The sequence below is a fragment of the Pipistrellus kuhlii genome, unplaced genomic scaffold (assembly GCF_014108245.1).
Source record: "Pipistrellus kuhlii isolate mPipKuh1 unplaced genomic scaffold, mPipKuh1.p scaffold_m20_p_1, whole genome shotgun sequence".
Taxonomy (NCBI): Eukaryota; Metazoa; Chordata; class Mammalia; order Chiroptera; family Vespertilionidae; genus Pipistrellus; species Pipistrellus kuhlii.
In genome coordinates, this window is record NW_023425404.1 from 45,369,933 (window position 1) to 45,392,780 (window position 22,848).

The 22,848-nt window shown below is 38.8% G+C and overlaps 1 protein-coding gene across 8 annotated transcripts in view; it reads right to left on the reverse strand.

Annotated features, from left to right (window-relative positions):
• Nucleotides 1-22,848, reverse strand: part of USP8 (ubiquitin specific peptidase 8) — a 61,463-nt gene that overhangs the window by 15,542 nt on the left and 23,073 nt on the right. For 5 of the 8 annotated variants that reach the window (XR_006741835.1, XM_045582589.1, XM_045582595.1 and 2 more), the window contains exons 6-11: nucleotides 20,904-20,937; nucleotides 16,934-17,078; nucleotides 12,932-13,094; nucleotides 9,505-9,649; nucleotides 8,634-8,851; nucleotides 1,044-1,628 (exon numbers count right to left, since the gene is read on the reverse strand). Coding sequence is in view for 7 of the 8 variants with exons in the window: in XM_045582589.1 (XP_045438545.1) it covers nucleotides 1,044-1,628; nucleotides 8,634-8,851; nucleotides 9,505-9,649; nucleotides 12,932-13,094; nucleotides 16,934-17,078; nucleotides 20,904-20,937 (1,290 nt within the window). In the remaining variant the exon portion in view is untranslated. The remainder of the gene's footprint in view (nucleotides 1-1,043; nucleotides 1,629-8,633; nucleotides 8,852-9,504; nucleotides 9,650-12,931; nucleotides 13,095-16,933; nucleotides 17,079-20,903; nucleotides 20,938-22,848) is intronic. The other 3 variants (XM_045582605.1, XM_045582603.1, XM_045582601.1) reach the window with 1 other exon arrangement.

Below are 22,848 nucleotides of genomic sequence, written 5' to 3' on the forward strand. Positions count from 1 at the left end.
AGTTATTGCCAGTATTCTTGATTACATGAAGCAACAGAAAAAATAGCAGGACAAAGAAAAGTTTAAAAAAATCACTGTACGCAAAAATAAATGTTAGACCATTTAGATATCACTGATTTAGGACATATTCTAAACAGATACAAAATCTATTATATCAATACTAGAGGCCCATTGCACGAAATTTGTACACGGGGTGAGTGGGTCCCTCAGCTTGGCCTGCACCCTCTTCAATTAGGGAGCCTCGAGGGATGTCTGACTGCCGGTTTAGGCCCAATCCAACTGGGACAACTGGCTCCTACCGGACTGCCTGCCTGCCTGTCTCATTGCCCCTAACCACCTCTGCCTGCCTGCCTGATCACCAACCATCTCTGCCTCGACCCTGCTCCTGAGACCCAGGATTCCCTCCCTCTGGCTGGCCACAGGCAACGGGGACCCGGGCCAGCCACAGCCGCAACAGACCGTGGCAGGTGGTTTTGCCCAGGAAGCAGCTGGTGTTCGGCTTTTCTCCCTCTCCTGGACCATAGCCGCAAGCGCTGGTGCCCAAGACCACAGGGTGGGTGGCTTTTCTCCCCTTCCCGGGCCGCGGGCCGCTGGCGTAGGTGCCTGGGACCACAGGGTGGGCAGCTTCTCCCAGGCCAGGCTTTGTTAGGAAGGACGTCTGGATGGTTGTCTGGAAGACGTCCAGTCTAATTAGCATATTACCCTTTTATTAGTATAAATATAGATTGGGCTCCTAATTCCTCCATACAGAAAGGAAGTGTGTATTTCATTCTAGTCTTTGATCATCACACATCAAAATAAGAAGAATGTTGCTATTAATTTCAATTATTAAAAATATGTTGTATTTCACAGACACAAAGAGCAATTCCACTCTCAACCAATCAAAGGAGTGTAGGTGAGCAAATGTAGATGGATCAGTACAAATCCCCCTCTACTAAACTACTTAGAATGCCTGCCCTGTTTATGGAATGCTCCTGCTGTCATCTTTTTATGTGCATTTTATTTCACTTAGCTAACAATTTATACTATTTGTGTCCGCTTACCTTGCCCGAACTTGCGTCTCCTGCCACAGAGGAATGGGGCACATCTCCCACTGACTTTTTCTGTACCTCCGGAGTGGGACACATTTCCCCCCTACCTTCCACAGATTTCTTGGCATCGGTAGTTTCATGTTCACTTTTACTTTGTCTTTTTACTCCTGTTATTTCTCTGCCCCTCTTTGCTGAGGTTTCTTTATCTTCTTTCTTGGCCTGTTCACTCTCTCTCTTCTCCAGTTCTTCTTTTGCCTTTTGTTGGTTCTCTATGAATTCATTTTCTTCAGCTTCTTGTTTCTTTCTGGCTTTTTGTTCCTGTTCTTCTCTCTTCAGTTTCTCTTTCTGTTCCTCTTGCTGTCTTCTCCGAAGCTCTTTCTCTTGTTTGTTTTTCTCCATTAAGAGAGCCGTTTCTGCATGAATACGAGCTTTTTCTTCATCTGTTAACATGGCAGTTGGAGGGGGAAGTACTGGCTTTGTGGAACGATCAGGAACAACTTTTCCATTTTGAGGAAACTGTTGCTCATGATCTGTACTTTCATATTTTATTCTATAATCTTCAGGCAATCTGACTGCTGGTTTTTTAGTACGATCAATCTATAGCAACAAAAACAGAACAAAACATACTTTTGTCAAAATCTAGGAACTCATGTCTTGAAATCTAGTTGTGATAAAAAAAAAAAAATCTGCCAGAATATCTATTTATAAACTACCCTCATGAAACACTTAGCACTCTCAATTCCACACATTCAGTACATCTTGGTGTGTTCTGTATATGGAAGAGTTAATTCTAAAACATAAAACCCAGACCTGGGCATACCTAGACTTAAGCTCCATTACTACAAATTCAGTTGCCTACTCAACAACTTCATGTGAGTATCTCATATATAATACAAACCTAATATGCCCAAAATTGAATTCCATGATTTCCCCCAACAAACATGGTTATCTTGTGGATATAAACACTATCAAAACAGCAGCTCAAACTAGAAAACTGAATCTCATATATTCTCCCCTGCCCTTCTGTGGTCTGATGATTCTCCTCTCTCACCCTCCTTCTCCATTAGCATCAGCAAAGTCCATGCCAACCAACATTCTTTCATAGCTTCCAACTAGTTGCCTCATCCCTTCTCTTGCCTCCCTTCTATTTCTCTACATTGTGGCCAGAAAAACAAATCTATGTTTCTCACCTGCATAAAATCCTATTTTAAACAGCAACTCACTGTACCCAGATGACATCTAAAATCCTTACCATGCTGGTCTCACTTCTTTCTGCCTATCTCTCCAATCTTATTTCATATCATCCTATATACCAGCCATACTTTCCTTTTCACACACATCCCATTCGTATTGAATAGGTTGGGGTGACCTGGTTAATAAAATTAGATTTCAGGTGTACAATTCTACAATACATCATCTATATATCTTAGCGTATATTCATCTGTATATCCACCACCCCAAGTGTAGTCTCCTTCCATCACCATTTATCCCCCTCTACTCCCTTTACCAGCCCCCAACCCCTTCCTCTCTGATAATCAACCATACTATTGTGTCTCTGAGGTTTTTTTTTCCCTTTGCTTATTCCCTCCACCATTTTCACCCAGCTCACCTACCCCCCTCCTCTTGCAGCTATCAGTCTGTTCTCCGAATGAGTGCTTCTATTCTATTTGTTAGTTTATTCTGTTCATTAGATTCTATATAGATGTGAGCTCCTATGGTACTTGTCTTTCTCTGACTGGCTTATTTCACTTAGTATAATGCTCTCTAGGTCCATCCATACTTTCCTCTTTTATTTTTATTTTATTATTTATTCACTTAAAAAAATTGAACTTATTGAGGTAACATCGATTCAAAAAACTATACCAGTTTTAAGTGTACAACTCAATAATAATACCATCTGCACACTGCATCATGCACCCATCTCCCCAAGCAGTCTCTTTCTGTCCCCATTTCCCTAACCTCCACCTACTCCCTAATCCCCTTTCCCTCTATCACCACTCTATTGTCTCTTTGTGTTATATCTATATATACAAAAGCCTAAGCGATCAAATGACCGGTTGCTATGACATGCACTGACTGCCAGGGGGCAAATGCTCAATGCAGGAGCTGCCCCCTGGTGGTCAGTGTGCTCCCATGGCAGGAGTGCCACTCAGCTGACCAATGGGTGCCAGACGCCAGGCTCGCAGCTGGCAAGAACATGTGTGATGGCACGAGCCTCTCCCGCCTCTGTGGAAGCACTATCGCGTGGTGGAGGGCAAGGCGGGGCCAGGATGAACAGGAGTGGCGTGGTACTTGACTTGGGCTCAGTCTCCTCCCTGGCTTCCTGCTGCTTCATGCACTACTATATCCCTTGAGGAATGTCCGACTGCCAGTTTTGGCACGATCTGTGTAGATCAGATTGGCATCCCTCGAGGGGTTCCGAATCATGAGAGGGTGCAGGCCAGGCTGAGGGACCCCACCAGTGCATGAATCTGTGTACCGGGCCTCTAGTGTGTGTGTGTGTGTGTGTGTGTGTGTGTGTACTAGAGGCCCGGTGTCCTGGGGGCAGGGGGTGTCCCTCAGCCTAGCCTGCAACCTCTCCAATCTGTGACCCCTCAGGGGATGTTCGACTGCCCGTTGAGACCGGGCCTAAACCGGAAGTCAAACATCCCTCTCACAATCTAGGACTGCTGGCTCCCAACTGCTCGCCTTTCTGCCTTCCTGATTGCCTCTGACCACTTCTGCCTGCCAGCCTGATCACACCCTAAATACTTCCCTGTCAGCCTGACTGATGTTTAACTGCTCCCTTGCCAGCCTGTTTGCCCCTAAATGCCCTCCCCTGCAGGCCTGGTCACCCTGCCTTCCCCTTCAGGCCTGGTCACCCCTAATTGCTCTCCCTTGCAGGCCTGGCCCCCCACCCCCTAGCCCAACTGCCCTTCCCTGCAGGCCAGGTCACCCCCAAATTCCCTCCTCTGCCTGCCTGGTCACCTCTAACTGCCCTCCCTTGCAGGCATGGTCCCTCTCAACTTCCTTCCTCTGCTGGCCATCTTGTGTCCACATGGGGGTAGGATCTTTGACCACATGAGGGCAGCCATCTTGTGTGTTGGAGTGACAGCAATTTGCATATTATTCTTTTATTAGATAGGATAGAGACCTGGTGTAAGGGTGGGAGTCAGCTGGTTTGCCTTGAACTGTGTCCCGGATCAGGATGGGGATTCCTTTGGGGCATAGGGCAGCCTGGGCGAGGGGCCTCTGGTGGTTTTCAGGCTAGCCACGCTCCCTGGCGACCCAAGCGGAGGCCCTGGTATCTGGGATTTATTTATCTTCTATAATTTAAACTTTGTAGCTTTGAGTGGAGACCAAGGCAGGCCAAGGCAGAAACTTGGCTTCCTCCACTGCCAGGGGCAACCCTAGCCTCCTGCTCTCTGCAGCTCCACGGGTGCAGCCATTTCTGTTGGAATTTATCTTCTATAATTGAAACTTTGGACCCTTGAGTGAAGGCCTGGGCCCCCCAGGTTGCATGGAAAGCTTGGCTTCCTTCATCGCCAGGGAAACCCAAGCCTCCCTCCTGCTCGCTCTGTGGCCATAGCCATCTTGGTTGGGGTTAATTTGCATACTCGTTCCTGATTAGCTAGTGGTCATGGCTCTGGCAGTAGTGTAGTAATGGTTAATTTGCATATATTTTTCTTAATCCCTCACCTTCTTTCATCCAGTCCTCCAACCCTACTCCCCTCTGACAACTGTCAGTCTGTGTCTATGCCTGCTTCTATTTTGCTCATCAGTTTATTTTGCTCATCAGATTCCACAGACGAGTGAGAACATGTGATACTTATCTTTCTCATTTAGCATAATACTCTCCAGGTCCCTCCAATGCTATTTCAAAGGGTAAGAAATCCTTCTTTTATACAGCTGCATAGTATTCCGCTGTGTAAATGTAGCCGTTGTGTAAATGAGGCACAGCACTTTTATCCACTGATGTACTGATAGGCACTTGGGCTGTTTCCAGATCTTGGCATTGCAATGAACATAGGGGTGCATATATTTTTTTGAATTAGAGTTTCAGGTTTTTTAGGATATATCCCATGAGTAGGATCGCTGGGTCAAGAGCAGTTCTATTTTTACTTTTTTGAGGAAACTCAATGCTGTTTTCACTAGTCTGCATTCCCATCAACAGTGCACAAGGGTTCCCTTTTCTTCAAGTTCTCGTAGCATTTATTTGTTGATTTATTGATGATAGCCATTCTGACAGATGTGAGATGGTATCTTGTGGTTTTCATTTGCATCTCTCTGATGATCAGTGATGATAAGTATTTTTTCATGTGTCTATTGGCCATGTGTATATACTCTTTGGAGAAGTGTCTATTCAAGTCCTTTGCCCATTTTTTAATTGGGTTGTTTGTCTTCCTGGTGTTGAGTTGTAGAAGTTCTTTATATATTTTAGAAATTAATCTATTATCAAATGTATCACTGATAAATGGTCTCCCATGCTGTTAAGTTGCCTTCCATTTTGTTGATGGCTTCTTTTGCTGTGCAAAAGCTTTTTAGTTTGATGCAGTGCCATTTTTTGCCCCCTTTGTTTCCCTTATCTGAGGAGATGCACTGGCAAAAAAAATTTTGCTACAAGGGATGTCTGAGATTTTACTGCCAATGTTTTCTTCTAGGATTTTTATGGCTTTGCTTTTTAAGTCTTTTATCCATTTTAAGTTGATTCTTGTATATACCTGTCCAATTTTCCTAATACCATTTATTGAAGTCTTTACTCCTTTGTGTGCTTTTTCCTCCTTTGTCAATATTAATTGACCATAAGGCGTGTGTTTTTTCTAGGCTGTCTACTCTGTTCTATGATGTATATGCTTGTTCTTCAAAGATGCTATGCTCCTTCCCAACACAAGCTTTCATATTAGATATTCATCTAGATAATTCCCACCACAGCATTATATCTTGATGTACATATCTTTCCTTTAGAAAAGATCAAGTACCCTGATATATATACCCTCCTTATACCCAATTTTTCCCCCCTAATAGTACTTATTAGAATTTTGATTAAATAACTATAATTATTTGTTTAAAACCTTCTTCCCTCCTAGAATATAAGTTTCAGGAGGGTAGAGACTGTGCTGAATGTGTCATAAGTACATATATTGTTGTGAGAATGAATAAAATATTCCTAAGAGATAAGATCCTAAATACAAGTTGACTAGTAAATCACCTAAATTCCTGAGGTAAATGTTTATTATTTCAATTTAACTGCATACTAACTAACCCTATAAAATCTTTAGAAGTGATGTTGGCATAATTTTTTGTGAGGACAGTTTACTAAAATAAAAATGAGAACTTACAAGAATATCTTCTAATAACAACCTGCATAGTGGTCCTATAAAATGGATTGTATGTTTTTCCACTAAAAAAATGATACCATAGGAAGAAGTTAGTGGGAAAAAAAAAAAAATCATTCCTTTGATCCTCACTTCTCTTTGGCTCAGTGGATAGAGTGTCAGCTTGCAGACTGAAAAGTCCCCTTTTTGAATCTAGTCAAGGGCACCAGCCCACAACTATGGGCTCAATCCCCAGTAGAGGTCGTGTAGGAGGCAGCTAATCAAAGATTCTCTCTTATCATTTATTTCTATCTCTCTCCCTTCCTCTCTGAAATCAATACAAAATATATATGTATTTTAAAAATCTATTCTCCCCTCTTGCTTTCTACATTTGAGAATGAAGTGGGAAGGATCACTATGAAGATGAGGTTAACTATAAAAGGTTGAATAGAAATCAGAATAAATGTTTTCATACACATTTTGATAAATCAATCCATTTTTCCTTAATCTTTTTTTTTTTTTTAAATATATTTTATTGATTTTGTACAGAGAGGAAGGGAGAGAGATAGAGAGTTAGAAACATCGATGAGAGAGAGTCATCGATCAGCTGCCTCTTGCACACCCCCCACTGGGGACATGCCCGCAACCAAGGTACATGCCCTTGACCGGAATCGAACCCGGGTCCCCTCAGTCCCCAAGCCGACGCTCTATCCATTGAGCCAAACCGGTCCCGGCTCCTTAATCTTTTTAAAAAAATATATTTTATTGATTTTACACAGAGAGGAATTGAAAGGGACAGCAAGTTAGAAACATCAAAGAGAGAATCATTGATCAGCTGCCTCTTGCACACCCCCCCACTAGGGATGTGCCCGCAACCAAAGTACATGCCCTTGACCGGAATTGAACCCGGGACCTTTCAGTCCGCAGGCGACGCTCTATCCACTGAGCCAAACCGGTCCCGGCCATTTTTCCTTAATCTTAAAAGCATATCTATGATCATGTTACTTTTAAGTTTAAAATTCTTTAAGTGGTTTCCTTGTGCCTACAGGATAAAATTCCAATCTCATGCAAGTCTCTCTTGATGACTCTTGCCCATCTTTCCATTCTTACCTACTACTGATCACCATACTCAACAGTTAGCTGCGTCCAAGCATGTCAAAACTATTCATGAGCCGTAAAGCATGCTCTGAGCCTTTAGTCATACAATTTTCTGTCTTTTCCATCCTCAAATCTTACTAAACTCTTAATGCCCAATAAAAACTCTGTAAATACATCCCTGATACCCTCAGTCAGAATTTCTTTCCAGTGACTACTAGAAAAGTTATGATATTCTGCCTTATGCTATGGCTGATTTTATATAAGACTCTCCTAAACATCAGACAGAATTCATGGCTTAATCATATATTGTATATAAACCTTCATGTTGTTTCATACAGAATTTCTTCAAAATAAATTTGATAAATTGCACATATCTCAAAGTCACAAAGGAATAAGGATTCAATAACGTTGATTAAATTGAAAAAAATGCAATAACATAAGCTTTAAAAATTCTAAATTTTTTATATTATTATTATTAATAAATGCCTGTTATTTATATGCCAAATTCTAAGGAAACAAAGCATTGTTTCAAAACCAAATGCTGACATTACATATTTATCATTTGTAAGACAAGCTATTTGGGAAAATAGTGTGGGTTAAATAATAATGCACACACACACACACAAAAAAAACCAAAAACAAAAAAATCAGAAAAGTTGAAAGAGTTGTTCAAGTTCACTGTGATAATAATAAATTTTTTTATTGGTATTGCCTGCAGTAAATAGACCGCCAGATGGGTTTAAAAATCTTCCAGTTATCTATTTTAATACTACTGTATTAAACAGAATTGAATTATAATGAAAATATTTTATAGCAATAAAGGTACCAAAGCATAGAGATTCTTTTCATTGATATTTTTCTTTTTAAAATATTAAAGTTATATATAAACCTTCACTTCTATCCTATATATTTAAAGAAAAGAGACAGCTCTGGCCAGTGTGGCCTAGTTGGTTGGCATTTGTTCTATGCATCAAGAAGTCACTGGTTCGATTCCCCAGTCAGGGCACATGTCTGGGTTGCGGGCTTGATACCAGTAAGGGGTATGTAGGAGGCAGCCAATTGGATATTACCCTCTCACTTCGATGTTTCTCTTTTTCTCCCTTCCTCTCTCTCTAAAATCAATAATAAAAACGTAATTAAAAAAAGAAGAAGAAATGAATTGGGAAGAAACAGTATGAAGATGAGGTTAACTTTCAAAGAAAATTCTTACCTGTGGAAAATTCTTTACAATAGGCACTGGCTGAATTATGGATGAAACATCAGACGTAGAAGTAACAATTGGTTCAATTGAAGTTGATAAAGTCAATTGTCTCATTCTCTCATCTTGAACATTTATGAATTCTATATTTTCACCCAGAGGAAGAGATGGCATCTGTACAGTAGGTTTAGAAGGAACTGGTTCTTCCAGTGAGGGATAAGTAAAATCCACTAAAATTCCCAAAAGAATAATAAGAAATTAAAAGAACAGCAAACTCCATAAAAAGTACTGACATAATTCATGCATGCTGTATGTGAGAGTTAAATGTAAACTAAATGAGGTAATAATAGTATTAAAAAAAATTAAAAATTAGGGGACTCTTTCTCCCTCTCCATGTGGGAATCTATGTTGTGAGATTATTTCCCCTTCCCCAAGTGGGAGTCTGTACTTGTTCTTCAATAAGTTTCTACCTTTGCTAAAAATAAATAAATAATAAAATTTAAAAATTAGCCCTGGCTTGATTGGGTGCACCAAGAGGCTGCCAGTTTGATTCCCCAAGGGCACATGCCCAGGTTGTGGGCTTGATCTCTGGGAGGGGTCGTACAAAAGGCAGCCTATCGATGTTACCCTCTCCCATCCATGTTTCTCTCTCTCCTTCTCCCTTCCTCTCTTTCTCCAAAAATCAACAAACTATTCTTAAAAAAATAAAAAAGAATTAAACATTAACTTCCAGACTATGAACATCTCGTATTTTTTATGCCTGAAAACAAGTTACTAGCTTAGGACAAATGCACATACAAACAATAACATTACCTTAAGAACATAAATAATTTAAAGTTTATTTTACTGAAGCAATTGTAATAAAAAATTTTCACATACATACATGAGATAGACACCTCTTCATTCTTGCCTCGTGGAGGTGGAGTGACTTTAGCATTTGTTGTGTACTGGGGATAACAAAGAAGCCAGTTTTCATAGCCTCCTTCTAAAACCAAAGGCTCATTGCGCAGGATAGTTTTAGTTTCCCACTATAAAATAAGGAAATAGTGTTTTTAATATGGCAGCTAAGAACACAACAAACCTGAATTTAAAAATTGGTCTCTTGAAGATTTATCTTCTGATTAAAAAAAAAAAAAAAAAAAGAACAGGCCCTAGCTGCTTTGGCTCAGTGTATGGAGCGTCAGCCTGCAGTCTGAAGGGTCCCAGGTTCAATTCTGGCCAAGGGCACATGCCTAAGTTGCAGGCTTGATCCTCAGTAGGGGATGTGCAGGAGGCAGCCAATCAATGATTCACTCTCATCATTGATATTTCTATTTCTCTTTCCCTCTCCCTTTCTCTTTGAAATTAATAAAAATATATTTAAAAAAAAGAGAGCAGAATTAAAAATTCAACATTAAATGAAACAAATGGATAGATCAGATTTTTAAAGCCAGACAAGTAATCAATGATCTTAGAAGAAAAATAAGTCTATATGTAATAAACCGATCTATAACCTCACTATCCAGAGATACCATTTTAATATTGCAGTTTATTCTTACTTTTCTACAAAAATACACACATTTTTAACATTATTTTTACAAAAACAATGAAACTTTTATGATGATGCTTTTATCTTATGTCTTTTATTAACAAAGAGCTGTATGTCATTTGTAATGACTAGCTAATATTCTATTTTATACGCACATGTAAACACACATACATATACACCAAAACTGAATTCATCATTTGAACACTTATTGTTATTTCCCCCAGTTACTTATAAACATTGAAGATCCTTCCTTATAAATGTATTCACTCAATCAACTGCATTAGGGAATATCCCCAAAGTGTAGGTGCGGAGCCAATGCACATGAACATCTTTATATTGCTATTCTTTGAAAGGATCCTCAAAAAAAATTTATTTTTGTAGAATAATATCCCAGGAGAACTATTGACTTAAAAGTTAGATGCTGTCAAATTGCCCTGCAAAAGGATAATACCAATTTTTATACTTACTAATAGTGTATGAGAATGTCCAATATAAGTCTTTACGATTTTTCCAAACTGGTGGGCATAAATGCTATTTTAATTAGCATCTATTAGTGAAACTGAACATCTTTTAATATGTTTATTAGTCATTTATATTATACTAGAGGCCCAGCGCATGAGATCATGTGGGGAGGGTCCCTAGGGCCTAGCCTCCTGCAATCAGGGCCATCTTCTGCCCATTCACCAGTCCCCAGGCCAAACACTGCCTCCACTGCCAGGCTGTCAGGCAGTTGGGATCACCAGCTCATCCCCAGCTGCTGAGGGGCTCAGGCCTGCAGGAAAGCAGACGCTGGCAACTTCACCTCCATGCATGTCTCGGCCACTGTTGGAAAGCGCTGCCTGCTCAGGGCCACTCAAGCCACCACTGCTGCCACTGCCACTGCTGCTGGGACTAGAGGCGCCAACAGAAGCTGCGGGGCGCGTCCACAACCTATTCATCCCGGTATGAGCGGCCCAAAGTGGGCAGTGCGTTCCATCAGCTGGCAGTGCATTCCATCAGTGGCCAGCCTGGAGCACAACTATGGAGGTGAATTCACCAGCACCTGCTTTCCCACAGGCCTTAGCCCCTGAGCAGCTGGGGGTGAGCTGGTTATCCCAACGGCCTAACAACCAGCCCAGTCCTCCTGCCACCAACCCTGATTCCCACGTTCACCATCACTGATCCACCGGAGCCTGCGGCTGGGGGCAAGGACCGAGAGGTCAGCCGTTCAGCCAGCTCGCCAGTCCCCAGCCCTGCCCTGCCCCACTCTCAGGCTGGGGGGCAGCGACCAACAGGTACTCAAGGTGCCTCTTAGTGACTGGCCGTTTGGTCGCAGACACTGGCTTTTTATACATATAGAAGATGATTTAATCTCATCTTTTTCTACAGAGTTTGCTATTCTTGTAGTAAAATGGCAAATGTACCCTGAATATTTAAAAGGTCTTTGTCAGGACAAAATCTGTCCCGATTGATTTTTACCTTATTTATGAAGTTTTTAAAAGAGATATATTGACTTTCCTTAATGTGTTTTGCTTTAGGATCAAGATCATGAAAACACTTTCCCCCCCAGAAAATAAAAATCCTTTTTCCTAGTTCATTGTTTCAATCAACATATTTATATCTTTGACTCATTTGGAGTCTAGTGTAGTCTAAGAAATTAAGGTACAGACCCTTTTACTTACTGACTAGCCTGCTGCTGTCCCTAAACCATTCATTTAAATCCATCTTTTCCTCACTAATTTGTTACCTTTATCATACACTAAATTCTCAAATAGGTTGAACTTTATGAAATTGTTTCTTTTGTAGGTCAATACTAGTTAAATATTGGCACTTTCATATATCAACTTATCCTTGGGTATATTTCTAGATTCCCTATTATATGTATATATATAGAGAGAGAGAGAGAGGGAAGGGGGGAAGGATGGAAGGAAGAAAGAGGGAAAGAGAGAAACATCAATGATGAGAGAGAATCATTGATTGGCTGCCTCCTGCTTGCCCCGCAACCCGGGCGTGTGCCCCTGACTGGAATGGAACCTGGGACCCTTCAGTGCACAGGCTGACACTCAATCCACTGAGCCAAATCAGCTAGGGCTAGATTCCCTATTTTAAAGCATGAACTGTTTCAAGGCTTTTAAGATTGCCCTCCTGGTAGGAGACAATGTTCCATCAACTGACCATTCTTTCAGCAGGTTTTATTCTTACCACATTCTCACCAGCATTCAGTGCCATCATTGTTTAATAATTTAACAAATTAAACTGATTACTTTTATCTTGGTTCATCTGATCAGTGAAAATGGTATTCATTGGTTCAATTTGAATTTCTCTGATTTGGCCACTTTTGTTATTATCTCTTACATCTCCTTTCCTGTTTATGTCTGAGTCAACTACTTATTTTATCATTTCATCTTAATTTGCTTATTTATTTGTAAAATCTCTGGATTTTAGACAGGTATCTTTCTGTTTGTCTTCTTACAAAATGTTTTTTAACATCTAAGTTTTTATTTATGAAGTCAAGTCAATCTCTTTTTTCTTAGTGACACTTTCCTTTGTCCTTGTTTCAGAATCTAATTCTTAAAACAAAAAATAACTTTTTTTCAGAAAGTTCTATTTATGAAAATTCTAATATTCTACTTTAGACTGTTATTTGTTATTTCAAAATTAGTCTTTTATATCTAAATATCAAAAAAATCTACAACCAAAGCACAATGGATCTTCTTGTCCTTAAGATAAACTAGTCAACATACCTTTCTAACAACCAGAGAAGGCTTGCAATTATAGTAAACTAATAAGGAAACTTGCTAACCTTGAAAAGTGCATCTTTCAGACTCCGTAGAGTTGTTCCAAGTTGCAAATCTTTTGTAGAACTAAACCAGTCAAGAAGTACCACATAATCCACATTCCCCCTCTTCTTCCATTTGTCTTTAGAGTCATCTGGGAGTTTTGCTTCAATCCAACTAGCAGTGATTCTGAAATGTATTAACATTTATATTGGGGCAAAAGTAGATGAAAGGTCCTAATATACTAACATTAGACACAGAGTTTTGTTCTCCAGTCTGTATCACACCACAGAAAACTTTAAGACAGATTTCTTTCTAAGGTCAGACTATGTGTTAAAGATACTAAATACCCTAAAATGTTTAATAACATCGCAACTGCATACTATTGGAATATATTTTAGTATTAGAGACTAAAATTTGACCCTTTACCAAATAATGGGGGACCAAACTGAAAACAGAAACCCTTATGAGCATCTCTCAGCCAAGTGTAAACAAGTGGAAGATCATCCAGGTAATGTTATTTATATTTCAGTTCTGATACCTATAATTAATAGTTAACCAAATACCCAAATATTTATTTAACAAACACATACAGCATTTATTACTATTCCAAATACTATTCCAAAAGCTTTATTCTGAATCTCACGACAACACTCTAAAGTAGGCATTGTTATCCTCATTTTATAGATGGGGAAACTGAGGCACAAAAATTAATAACCTGCCCAAGGTTACAGCTGTGAAGTGAAACCAGAATTCAAACTCAGGCTATCTGGTTCATGTCCAAGCTCTTTGCTGCTTTGTGGTGTCACCTCATTAACTGAGTATTATCAACTCTATGCTGTTCATTTTCTCTTTTGCTTAGGAATAGCTGAAGTTCTTCCCTAAGTCCTTACAATGGGCCTGCACATGGCCCCTCCCCCAAACCCTACTCTCTCAATGTCCTCATTATAACTATGTACTTGCCCCCTTTACTCCACTCCAGGCACTGGCTTCCCTATAACTTCTAGTATGCTTCCCTCAGATAATGCATCAGTCATTCCCCTCATCCCCTCAAGATTTGCTCACTAATATCTTCTCAATGAAGCCATACTGAATTAACATTTTAATAATCACTACAATAAACAAGTTTGACACACCCATCTCCATAGTACTTAAACAGCAGACATATATTTAAATTTTATTGACAGTCTCATCTACCTCATCTCCCAGTTAATCCTATATAATAAAAGCATAATATGCTAATTAGACTGGATGTCCTTCTGGACGACCTTCCAGACGAAGCTGGGGCTGTGAGGGCTGAGGCAGAGGAGGCCACTGCGGTGGCGGGGACCAAGCCCCTTGCACAAATTTCATGCATTGGGCCCCTAGTAAAATATAAGCTCCATGAAGCGAAGATTTGTTTGTTCAACTGACTTAGTCCCAGCACTGAGAACCATAGGAACCCAGCCTATAGCAAGTGCTCAGTAAACATCTGCTGAATAACTGAGTCAGTAAGACAGATTTGCTCCTCCAGGTAAGAAACTCCATATTATTTCTAACAAAGTACCTGGGCACTTATTTAGATGATGATACTGGCAAGCAAGACAGAACAGGTGAAACTTTATTCATAAGTAAAACCATATGATGTTAAGATCATTTTAAAAAAAATCCTATACATAATAATGTTGGTTATTTTACCTATTAGAATATAAAGAAAAAAAAAAAGAATACAAAATGCCTCATAATAATTCTCATCTGATATATTGAAATCAGAAGAATGCTTAGTCAACAAAGAATTAGAAAAATTGAAATGTGATATTCTTAAGGACTATTTTTAACTGCAGGGATATTCTTGCCTAAATAATTTTTATCTACAAACTCAAGATTACTATTCTGTGGAAAACAATAATATCAACCAGTATCATCTTCACACACTGCTACAACTTTGCTTTACCTTGTCTACTATTTAATACTTTAATTATTCATTAATTTAATTGAAAGTGATCCTTTACTTAAATAAACTTAACAGAAAAATGTATATTCTTATATATGGAAAAATAGGATCATATCCAATAAAGGATAATACTAAAAATAAATAACCCTAAAATTAAAATAGATCATTAAACTATGTTATATTCACCCAATAGATCACCATTTAGCAATAAGAATAAATAAATTACTATAACACATAATAATATATATGACTCTCATAAACATTAGGTTGAGTACAAAAAGCCAGATATAAAAGTCTACTGATTGTAAGATTCCATTTATAAACTATAAAAACAGATAAAAAGGAATCTATTCTAAATTGGTGGTTCCCTGGTGGGTGGGAGTATCTGTAGTAACTGACAGGTAGCTTATGAGGACCTTTTAGAGTGATGATAATGTTTCTTGGTCCAGATACTAACTCAATGGTTGCATTCCATTTTTGACTATTCACTGGGTTAAATACTTATATAAGCATTCTTATTGTATAAATACTAACATTAAAAATAGAGTTATCACTGTCAGGTAGCTGTAGACACTGCTGCCTACAGAAAACTCTGAGGCCTGCTCTCTAGTAAGAAAGAGAGATTAGCAAATATTAAAAGGTAATGCTAGCACCAAATTGAGACTTCTTTTAACTAATTCAGGACTGAAACAGAAATAAAAAGGGAATACTTTTCTTGGTATGCAATTCATTGTTATTTATTTATTTGTTTGTTTGTTTGTTTATTTTTAATTCATTGTTCTTTAATCTTCAACCTAAACTCACCTCGAGTTTCTCAGTAATCCAAATCCCACATTTTGGGAAACAAACTCAATAAAAACCATAAACTTTTTGTTAGTACAGATTAGACTACCCAAAGAGTAGTTATAACTTTCCTTTTCTTTTCAAATCCTGTGAATATATTCACACCTACTTGATTAGACTAAGAACTTGAATCTTATATTTAAATAATGTAGTTACTAATCTGTTTAGTGGTTCATAGTAGAGGAATGATAGAGGGAATGACAGAGGCCACCTTGTTTTGTAAAAAAGTCATCCAGCTACACTAGTTAATTTAAAATCTGAATAAATATTATAAATAGCTAGATAGATTGATACACAGATTAGACAAATAACATATTTACAATGTATTCTTCAGGTCAAACATTTAGCAAATATCTGCAGTACACCAAATATTATGCAAATCTTATTAATTACCTAATTTAAAAAATATCTTCTTAATGTTGTTAGTCCTAGAATGGACCTACTCCAATCCCATAAACTAAGACCCAGAGAGGTTACATAATTTATATAATATTCAAAATATTGAAAATAACCTTGGATCTGAAGTTTTAATTCTGTTACTGATGAGATAGTTTCTAATATACAACATATCCATGCATGGTAACTTTTAATTTTATAGGTTAAAAGCTTTTTTATCAAAAAAAAGAAAGAAAATACATTTTTAAGTTAAGTCCTTACAAATGAAAGGTACTATGCTAAGTGTGTGTGTATAAAATTTCTCAAAATCTCTGAGATAAATACTTTTATTATTCCCTTTTTATAGATGGAAACATGGGCTTAAGAGGTTAAATCACTAGCTAGAAGTAAGGTAGCTAAGAAAAGACATTATAATCTCACCATAGTCTGCTTTTAAAGTCTTTACTCTTTCAGTGGCTTATATACTGTCTTCTTCAAAAAAGTATTTGTGTGCTCTTTTACCACATAATAGTATGGGAAATTTCCAATTAAAAACAATTCAATTAGTTCACAATTTTAGTCTATTTGATGCATATGCTTCAAAAGCTCATACATAAAATACAGCACAAGAAGTTAGTCAACGAACACCTGGGGGGAGAGTACATAAGACTGGCTTCATTTCTCTTCTAAGACTCCAAATACCACAGACAGGAGAGAGCACCCAGACTAGGTAAGGTGTGCCAATACGAGCAAAAAATGAAAAGGTCAATGGGAAAAGAAAACACTATTACATATATCACATTTAAATAGGATGCTGATAATTAACATTTACTACTCTCCATAGTTTACCGTTCCATCTAAACACACAATGACCCACCCTGGATTGATGGCTTCTTCAGGAACACTTAGAGAATCTGAAATATGGGAATCCTGATAATCCTGCATTTTTCGAGCATCCATTATAATCAAGCTGATGTTTTTATCCATCATCATTGTGTATAGTTCCTTTGCTGTGATTGATCCTAGGAATCAAGAGAGGTAATATTAGTGACAAGTAACACCCAGTCTGTGTGTTATCTTTCACTAAACACAGGGCAAGCACAGCTTTTTCTAGAAAAGTAAAATGTACTAGGTGTTACATACTTGCTTTTCCATCACACTATTTATTACCTTTTAAACTAATATTAAATATAACGTGCATTTTTTAAATTTAATAAATCTTTATTGCTAAGATTATTACAATTTTTTCTCCTTTTTCCCCTCATAGCTCCCTTCCACCTGGTTCCCACCCCACCCTCTGCCCTTACCTCTGCCCACCCCCATTGTCCTCACCCATAGGTGTACGTTAATTATCCATCATAACATGCATTTTTTACATTTGCCAAACACTAACTCAATGCTCTGTTTATAAAGATTTAATAAAATTTGCTGCTGAGTTTACAATTATTTCTGGTGTTGGCTATGTTACTGGTTTAAAATAAAGGAAATTAATAAATGTATCTCACAAAAATATTATATATTTTTAAATAAGCCATGCAAAAACAATGTCAATCAGAAGAAACTTCTATGGCTCAAAAATTCTTAAAAGGGTCTAAGTTCTTTAATGGGGCTTTATGAGAGCTATTTTAGATTTTCAAGTATTCCCTGAGCAACAAGCCAAAAGCCTGTTATTTGTGTTCCATGAGAGGGCTTCGCAAACCATGGCCACCTGTTTTTATTGGAACACAGCTATACTCATTTGCTTACATATTGACTATGGCTGCTTTCACACTACAATAGCAAAGACCACATGGCCACACCAAGCCTAAAGTATTTACTATCCAACCCTTTAACATTTAGCCAAAATAAATATTCCCTATGTTGCTATTTTCCTCTTCCAGCTGCTACCACCTGAAGTAAAAGATCAAAAAGCACTACAAGGGAGCTTAATATGGGAAGAACTATTTCTTTGTTAGTGAGCTGTGAGAAGAATGTAGTCACATTATCTCCTAAGCTAAAATATCTAGCTACTGCCCTGGCTGGTGTGGCTCAGTTGGTTGGACTGTTGTTCCATACACCCAAAGGTGATAGGTTTGATTCCTGGTCACAGCACATACCCACGTTGCCAGTTTGATCCCTGGGAAGGGTGCATATGGAGGCAACCAATCTATGTTTTTCACATAGATGTTTCTCTTTCTCTCATACTGTCTCTAAAACAAAACAAAAAAAAAGCATATCCTCAGGTGAGGGAAAAAAACCTAGCTGCTAATAACCATCCTACGTCCCTTTCTAACCATCAAGACTATCTTGACAACAAAAGAATCTAAACAGGTTGAGACCAAACCACTGAGAAGGGTTATATCAAAGCAGGATGAGGTATAAAAGAACAGATAAAAACAAATCTCAAAATGAAGGGAAAAAAAAATCTCAGAATGAATTGGTAACAACTTCTAGGAATGTACTTTACTGGGTTTAATTTTTATTGTTGAATGACAATATTTTAAGTAAATAATTTATCTTAGTGTTACACAATATTTAAGTTAAACCTTTTCTGAGACAAAAACTTAGGGCAGCTACCTAAGTCTTATTATTTAGGTCATATATTTGTCACTAGAGCAGTGGTCGCCAACCTTTCGGACCTCGTGAACCACTAGTGGTCCAAGGACCACTGGTTGGCGACTGCCGCATCCACACCACCCGAGGATAATACCAAAATTACTTGTTTAGATTTTTTAAGGGAGTAAAGAAGATTTTTAAATAATTGTCTTCAACTGAAAGTTATAAATAGTATTAGCTAATACTTCTATAAAGTTTATTGTGCATTCTATGAGTTTCACATATATTAACTCATTAAATCCACATCAGTAACATTATGAAACAGGTACTATTATTACCCCCTTTGGAAAAGGGAAATTAAGCCCGAGTCCACTTGGCTAAGTGTATTGAGCGTTGTGCCATGGACTGAAGGGTCTTGGATTCAATTCTGGTCAAGGGCATGTATCTTGCTCGGTTGCAGGCTTGATCCCCAGCCTTGGTCGGGCACGTGCAGGAGGCAACCAATCAATGTGTCTCTCTCACATCAATGTTTCTCTTTCTCTGCCCCTCTCTTGCACTCTCTCTTAAAAAAATCAATGGAAAAATATCCTTAGGAGAGTATTAACAAAAAAATAAAAATAAATAAAGACAATTATTTAAAATGAAAATTTAAAAAAAAAGGGAAATTAAGTTAAAGAGGTTAAACAACATGGAACAAAACAAAACAAAAAAAAAGCATATCCTCAGGTGAGGGAAAAAAACCTAGCTGCTAATAACCATCCTACGTCCAATGTTTAACCCTTTGCACTCCGCTGTCCCCTCTCAGGGGACATCGGAATTCTAGCATATCACTCGGATGTCCCCTCTCAGGGGACATTGCAGTTTATTAGTGATTACGGGGAATTGAGTTAACTCAACGCACGTTTCCGCCGTTAGCGTCGAGTAGCTGGTAGCCAATGTCCAGAATGGTTCGGAGTGCAAAGGGTTAAACCCAGGCAGACTCACTTCTGAGAACCCATGTTCTTAACTACTATGTTAAACTACCTTGAAAAGAAAACAGTGACAACTGCAAACTGTGGTTTTGATGTTTTCAATTGCACCCTATATAATAAAAGCCTAATGTCTGGTCATCCATTCAACCAATCAAAACGTAATAGGTTAATGATATGCTAAGGCTGCTCAACCACTTCCTATGACGTGCAACTGACCACCAGGGAGCAGATGCTCCAATTCAGTTTCTGTTGGAGTCCAGCCGATTGGGAATGAGCCAGATGGGCCAGACATGCCTTGGAACCCTCATGTGGTCTCTCCTGGCTGGCCAACCTCCTGTGGCCCTCCCTAACCCCGATAGTGCACTGGTGGGGTCCTTCAGCCTTGCCTGTGCCCTCTCACAATCTGGGACACCTCAGGAGAAGTTGGAGAGCCGGTTTTGGCCCGATCCTGCAGGCCAGGCCGAGGGACCCCATTAGAGCATGAATTCATGCACCAGGTAATATCATAAATATAACCCATGATATATAAATTCAGAATAGAATACATTTGCAGTGTATTTGTACAGGCTAGCTTATATACAGACTAGAGGCCCAATGCACAAAATTCGTGCGCGCGGGGGGGGGGGGGGGGGGGGGGGGGGGAGGGGGGGGGTGTCCCTCAGCCCAACCCATGCCCTTTCGCAGTCCGGAAGTGTGGGAACTCCTTTTACCTCCCACGTGGTTTAGGGTTCGGGTTCTGGAGAAGGCCGCACACAAATGAAAAAAGACTAGAAAAAATTTAATTTGGGAAATGGGGAGCCAGGCAGGAGCCCACCTCTAGTGGAAGGACTACCACTAGGCTCTGGCCTTGCTATCACTTTTACTGAGACTATGGAATACACCCATAGCCCTTAGGCAGGTAGTAGGCAGATTAACATATCAGTAAGGATTTACATGATTATTTGATGGGGAAGTTACCTCAGTTACCACTGTCTCAATTAGATTGGGCTTTGACCTTTCAGAGCTTCAAGGTTGACCAGCCTTCTACATCTTTCTATTAGTGAGACAATGCATGGAAGCCCTCGGAGAATGCTCTGCTGCTCCCACCTCCACTGCTGCGCTGCCTCCACTGCTGTGCTCGCCAGCCATGAGCCTGGCTTCTGGTTGAGCAGCACTCCCCCTGTGGGAGAGCACTGACCACCAGGGGGCAGCTCCTGCATTAAGCATATGCTCCCTGGTGGTCAGTGTGCATCATAGCAACTGGTTGTTCTGTTGTTCAGTCCACTTGCATATTAGCTTTTCATTATATAGGATGAGACAATATTAGAATCTCACTGTGTAAAATCTGAAGCTAACACTTACCTTTCTCTGTGGTCTCATTTTTTCCACCATTTATCTATATAATAGAAAAAAAAGTTTCAAATTTAATAATAGAAACAAAAATGTTCATAGAACCAAAAATTTTAATATCAACTTTAATATCTCATTGAAACTGAATGCCTAGGAAATAAAGGGCTCAGGGTACAGGCATTTTATAAAAATGCAAATGAACAGCAATGGCATTACCAGGTTACTATGGCGGTAGTTAACAGCTAAAATAACTTGCAGCATATCTGAATCATATGACATTTCTTTAAAATTTTCTTCAGTTGTTGGCTAAATATATTTTAAAAGCACAGATTGTTAGAGAAATTTATAATTTAATTTAATGAGAATATTTCTTACAATGAAACAAAAATTGGGCTATTACCTGGCATGCCATATTCAAAATGAAGAAAGGGAAAACCTAGAAATATTCTATCCAGCAAGATAATCATTCAGAATTGAAGAGATAGTTTTTGAGAGAAGCAAAAATTAAAGGAGCACAATATCATTAAAATAACAATACAAGAAATGTTAAAGAGACTTCTTAAAGTGAAAAGAAACAGCCAATAGTAAAAATTTTAAAATATTGGGAAGAGCCCTAGCTGGTTTGGCTCAGCAGATAGAGTGTCGGCCTGCCAACTAAAAGGTCCTGGGTTCAAGGGCACATGCCCAGGATGTGGACTCTACCCCCAGAAGGGGGTGTGCAGGAGGCATCGCATCAATAATTCTCTCATCATTGATGTTTCTCTCTCTTCCTCTCCTTTCCTTTATGAAATCAATAAAAATATATTAAAAAATAAAATACTGGGGGGAAAAACCACTAATATAGGCAAACATTTAGTAAAAGTAGGCATCAACCATGGATAAAACTAGTAAGAAGGTTAAAAGACAAAGTAAGATCATGTGTAACTATATTAATTAATGGATACACTCACAGACAAACTCACACAAAAGGTGTAAAATATGTCAAAAACATAAACATTGGGGACTAGTAAAAATGTAGAATCTGACTCCACTCATATGAGGTACCTAGAGTAGTCAAATGCATAGACAGAAAACAGTGGTGGGTGTCAGGAGCTGGGGGGAAGGATGTTTGGGGAGTTATTGTATAAAGCAGCAGGTGGTCCGTAGGTCCAAAGGTTGGGGATCGCTGGTTTAAAGGATACAATTTCTGTTTAGCAAGATAAAAGGAGTTCTGGAGATGAACAGTGGATGGCTGCACAACAATGCGAATGTTATCAATACCACTGACCTGGATAAGGTATTAAATATTATGGTATGTGTATTTTACAACAATAATTTTTCTTTTTAAATGTAGGGCCCCTATTTCCCTGTCTCTGGGAGGGTAGGAGCCTAACTTCCATAACTGACAATTAGCAAACACAGATGCCCTTCACAATGACCAATCTTCTACACTAACATACACTAATACTTTTCCCTGAGCTAATCAGCATTTAAAACTCTGCCTAGCCCTAGATGGTTTGGCTCAGTTGATAGAGCCTCGGTCTACGAACTGAAGGGTCTCAGGTTCAATTCCAGTCAAGGGTACATGCCCGGGTTGAAGGCTCGAACCCCAGTAGGGGCATGTAGGAGGCAGCCAATCAATGATTCTCTCTCATCATTAATGTTTCTATCTCTCTCCCTCCCTTCTCTGAAATAAATACGTAAAAATATATTTTTTAAAAATATAAAAATCTGATCAATATAATTTAAACTAACTAAATAAAATGAATAAAAATCTGCCTACATTTTGTTTAAGCATCATTGAGTTCAATCTCCCATATTACAATAGTCTTGAATAGTCATTAAGATTTTTTAAAAATGGAGCTTTTAAAATGCAATTGTAAGCCGAAACCGGTTTGGTTCAGTGGATAGAGCGTCGGCCTGCGGACTGAAAGGTCCCAGGTTCGATTCCGGTCAAGGGCATGTACCTTGGTTGCGG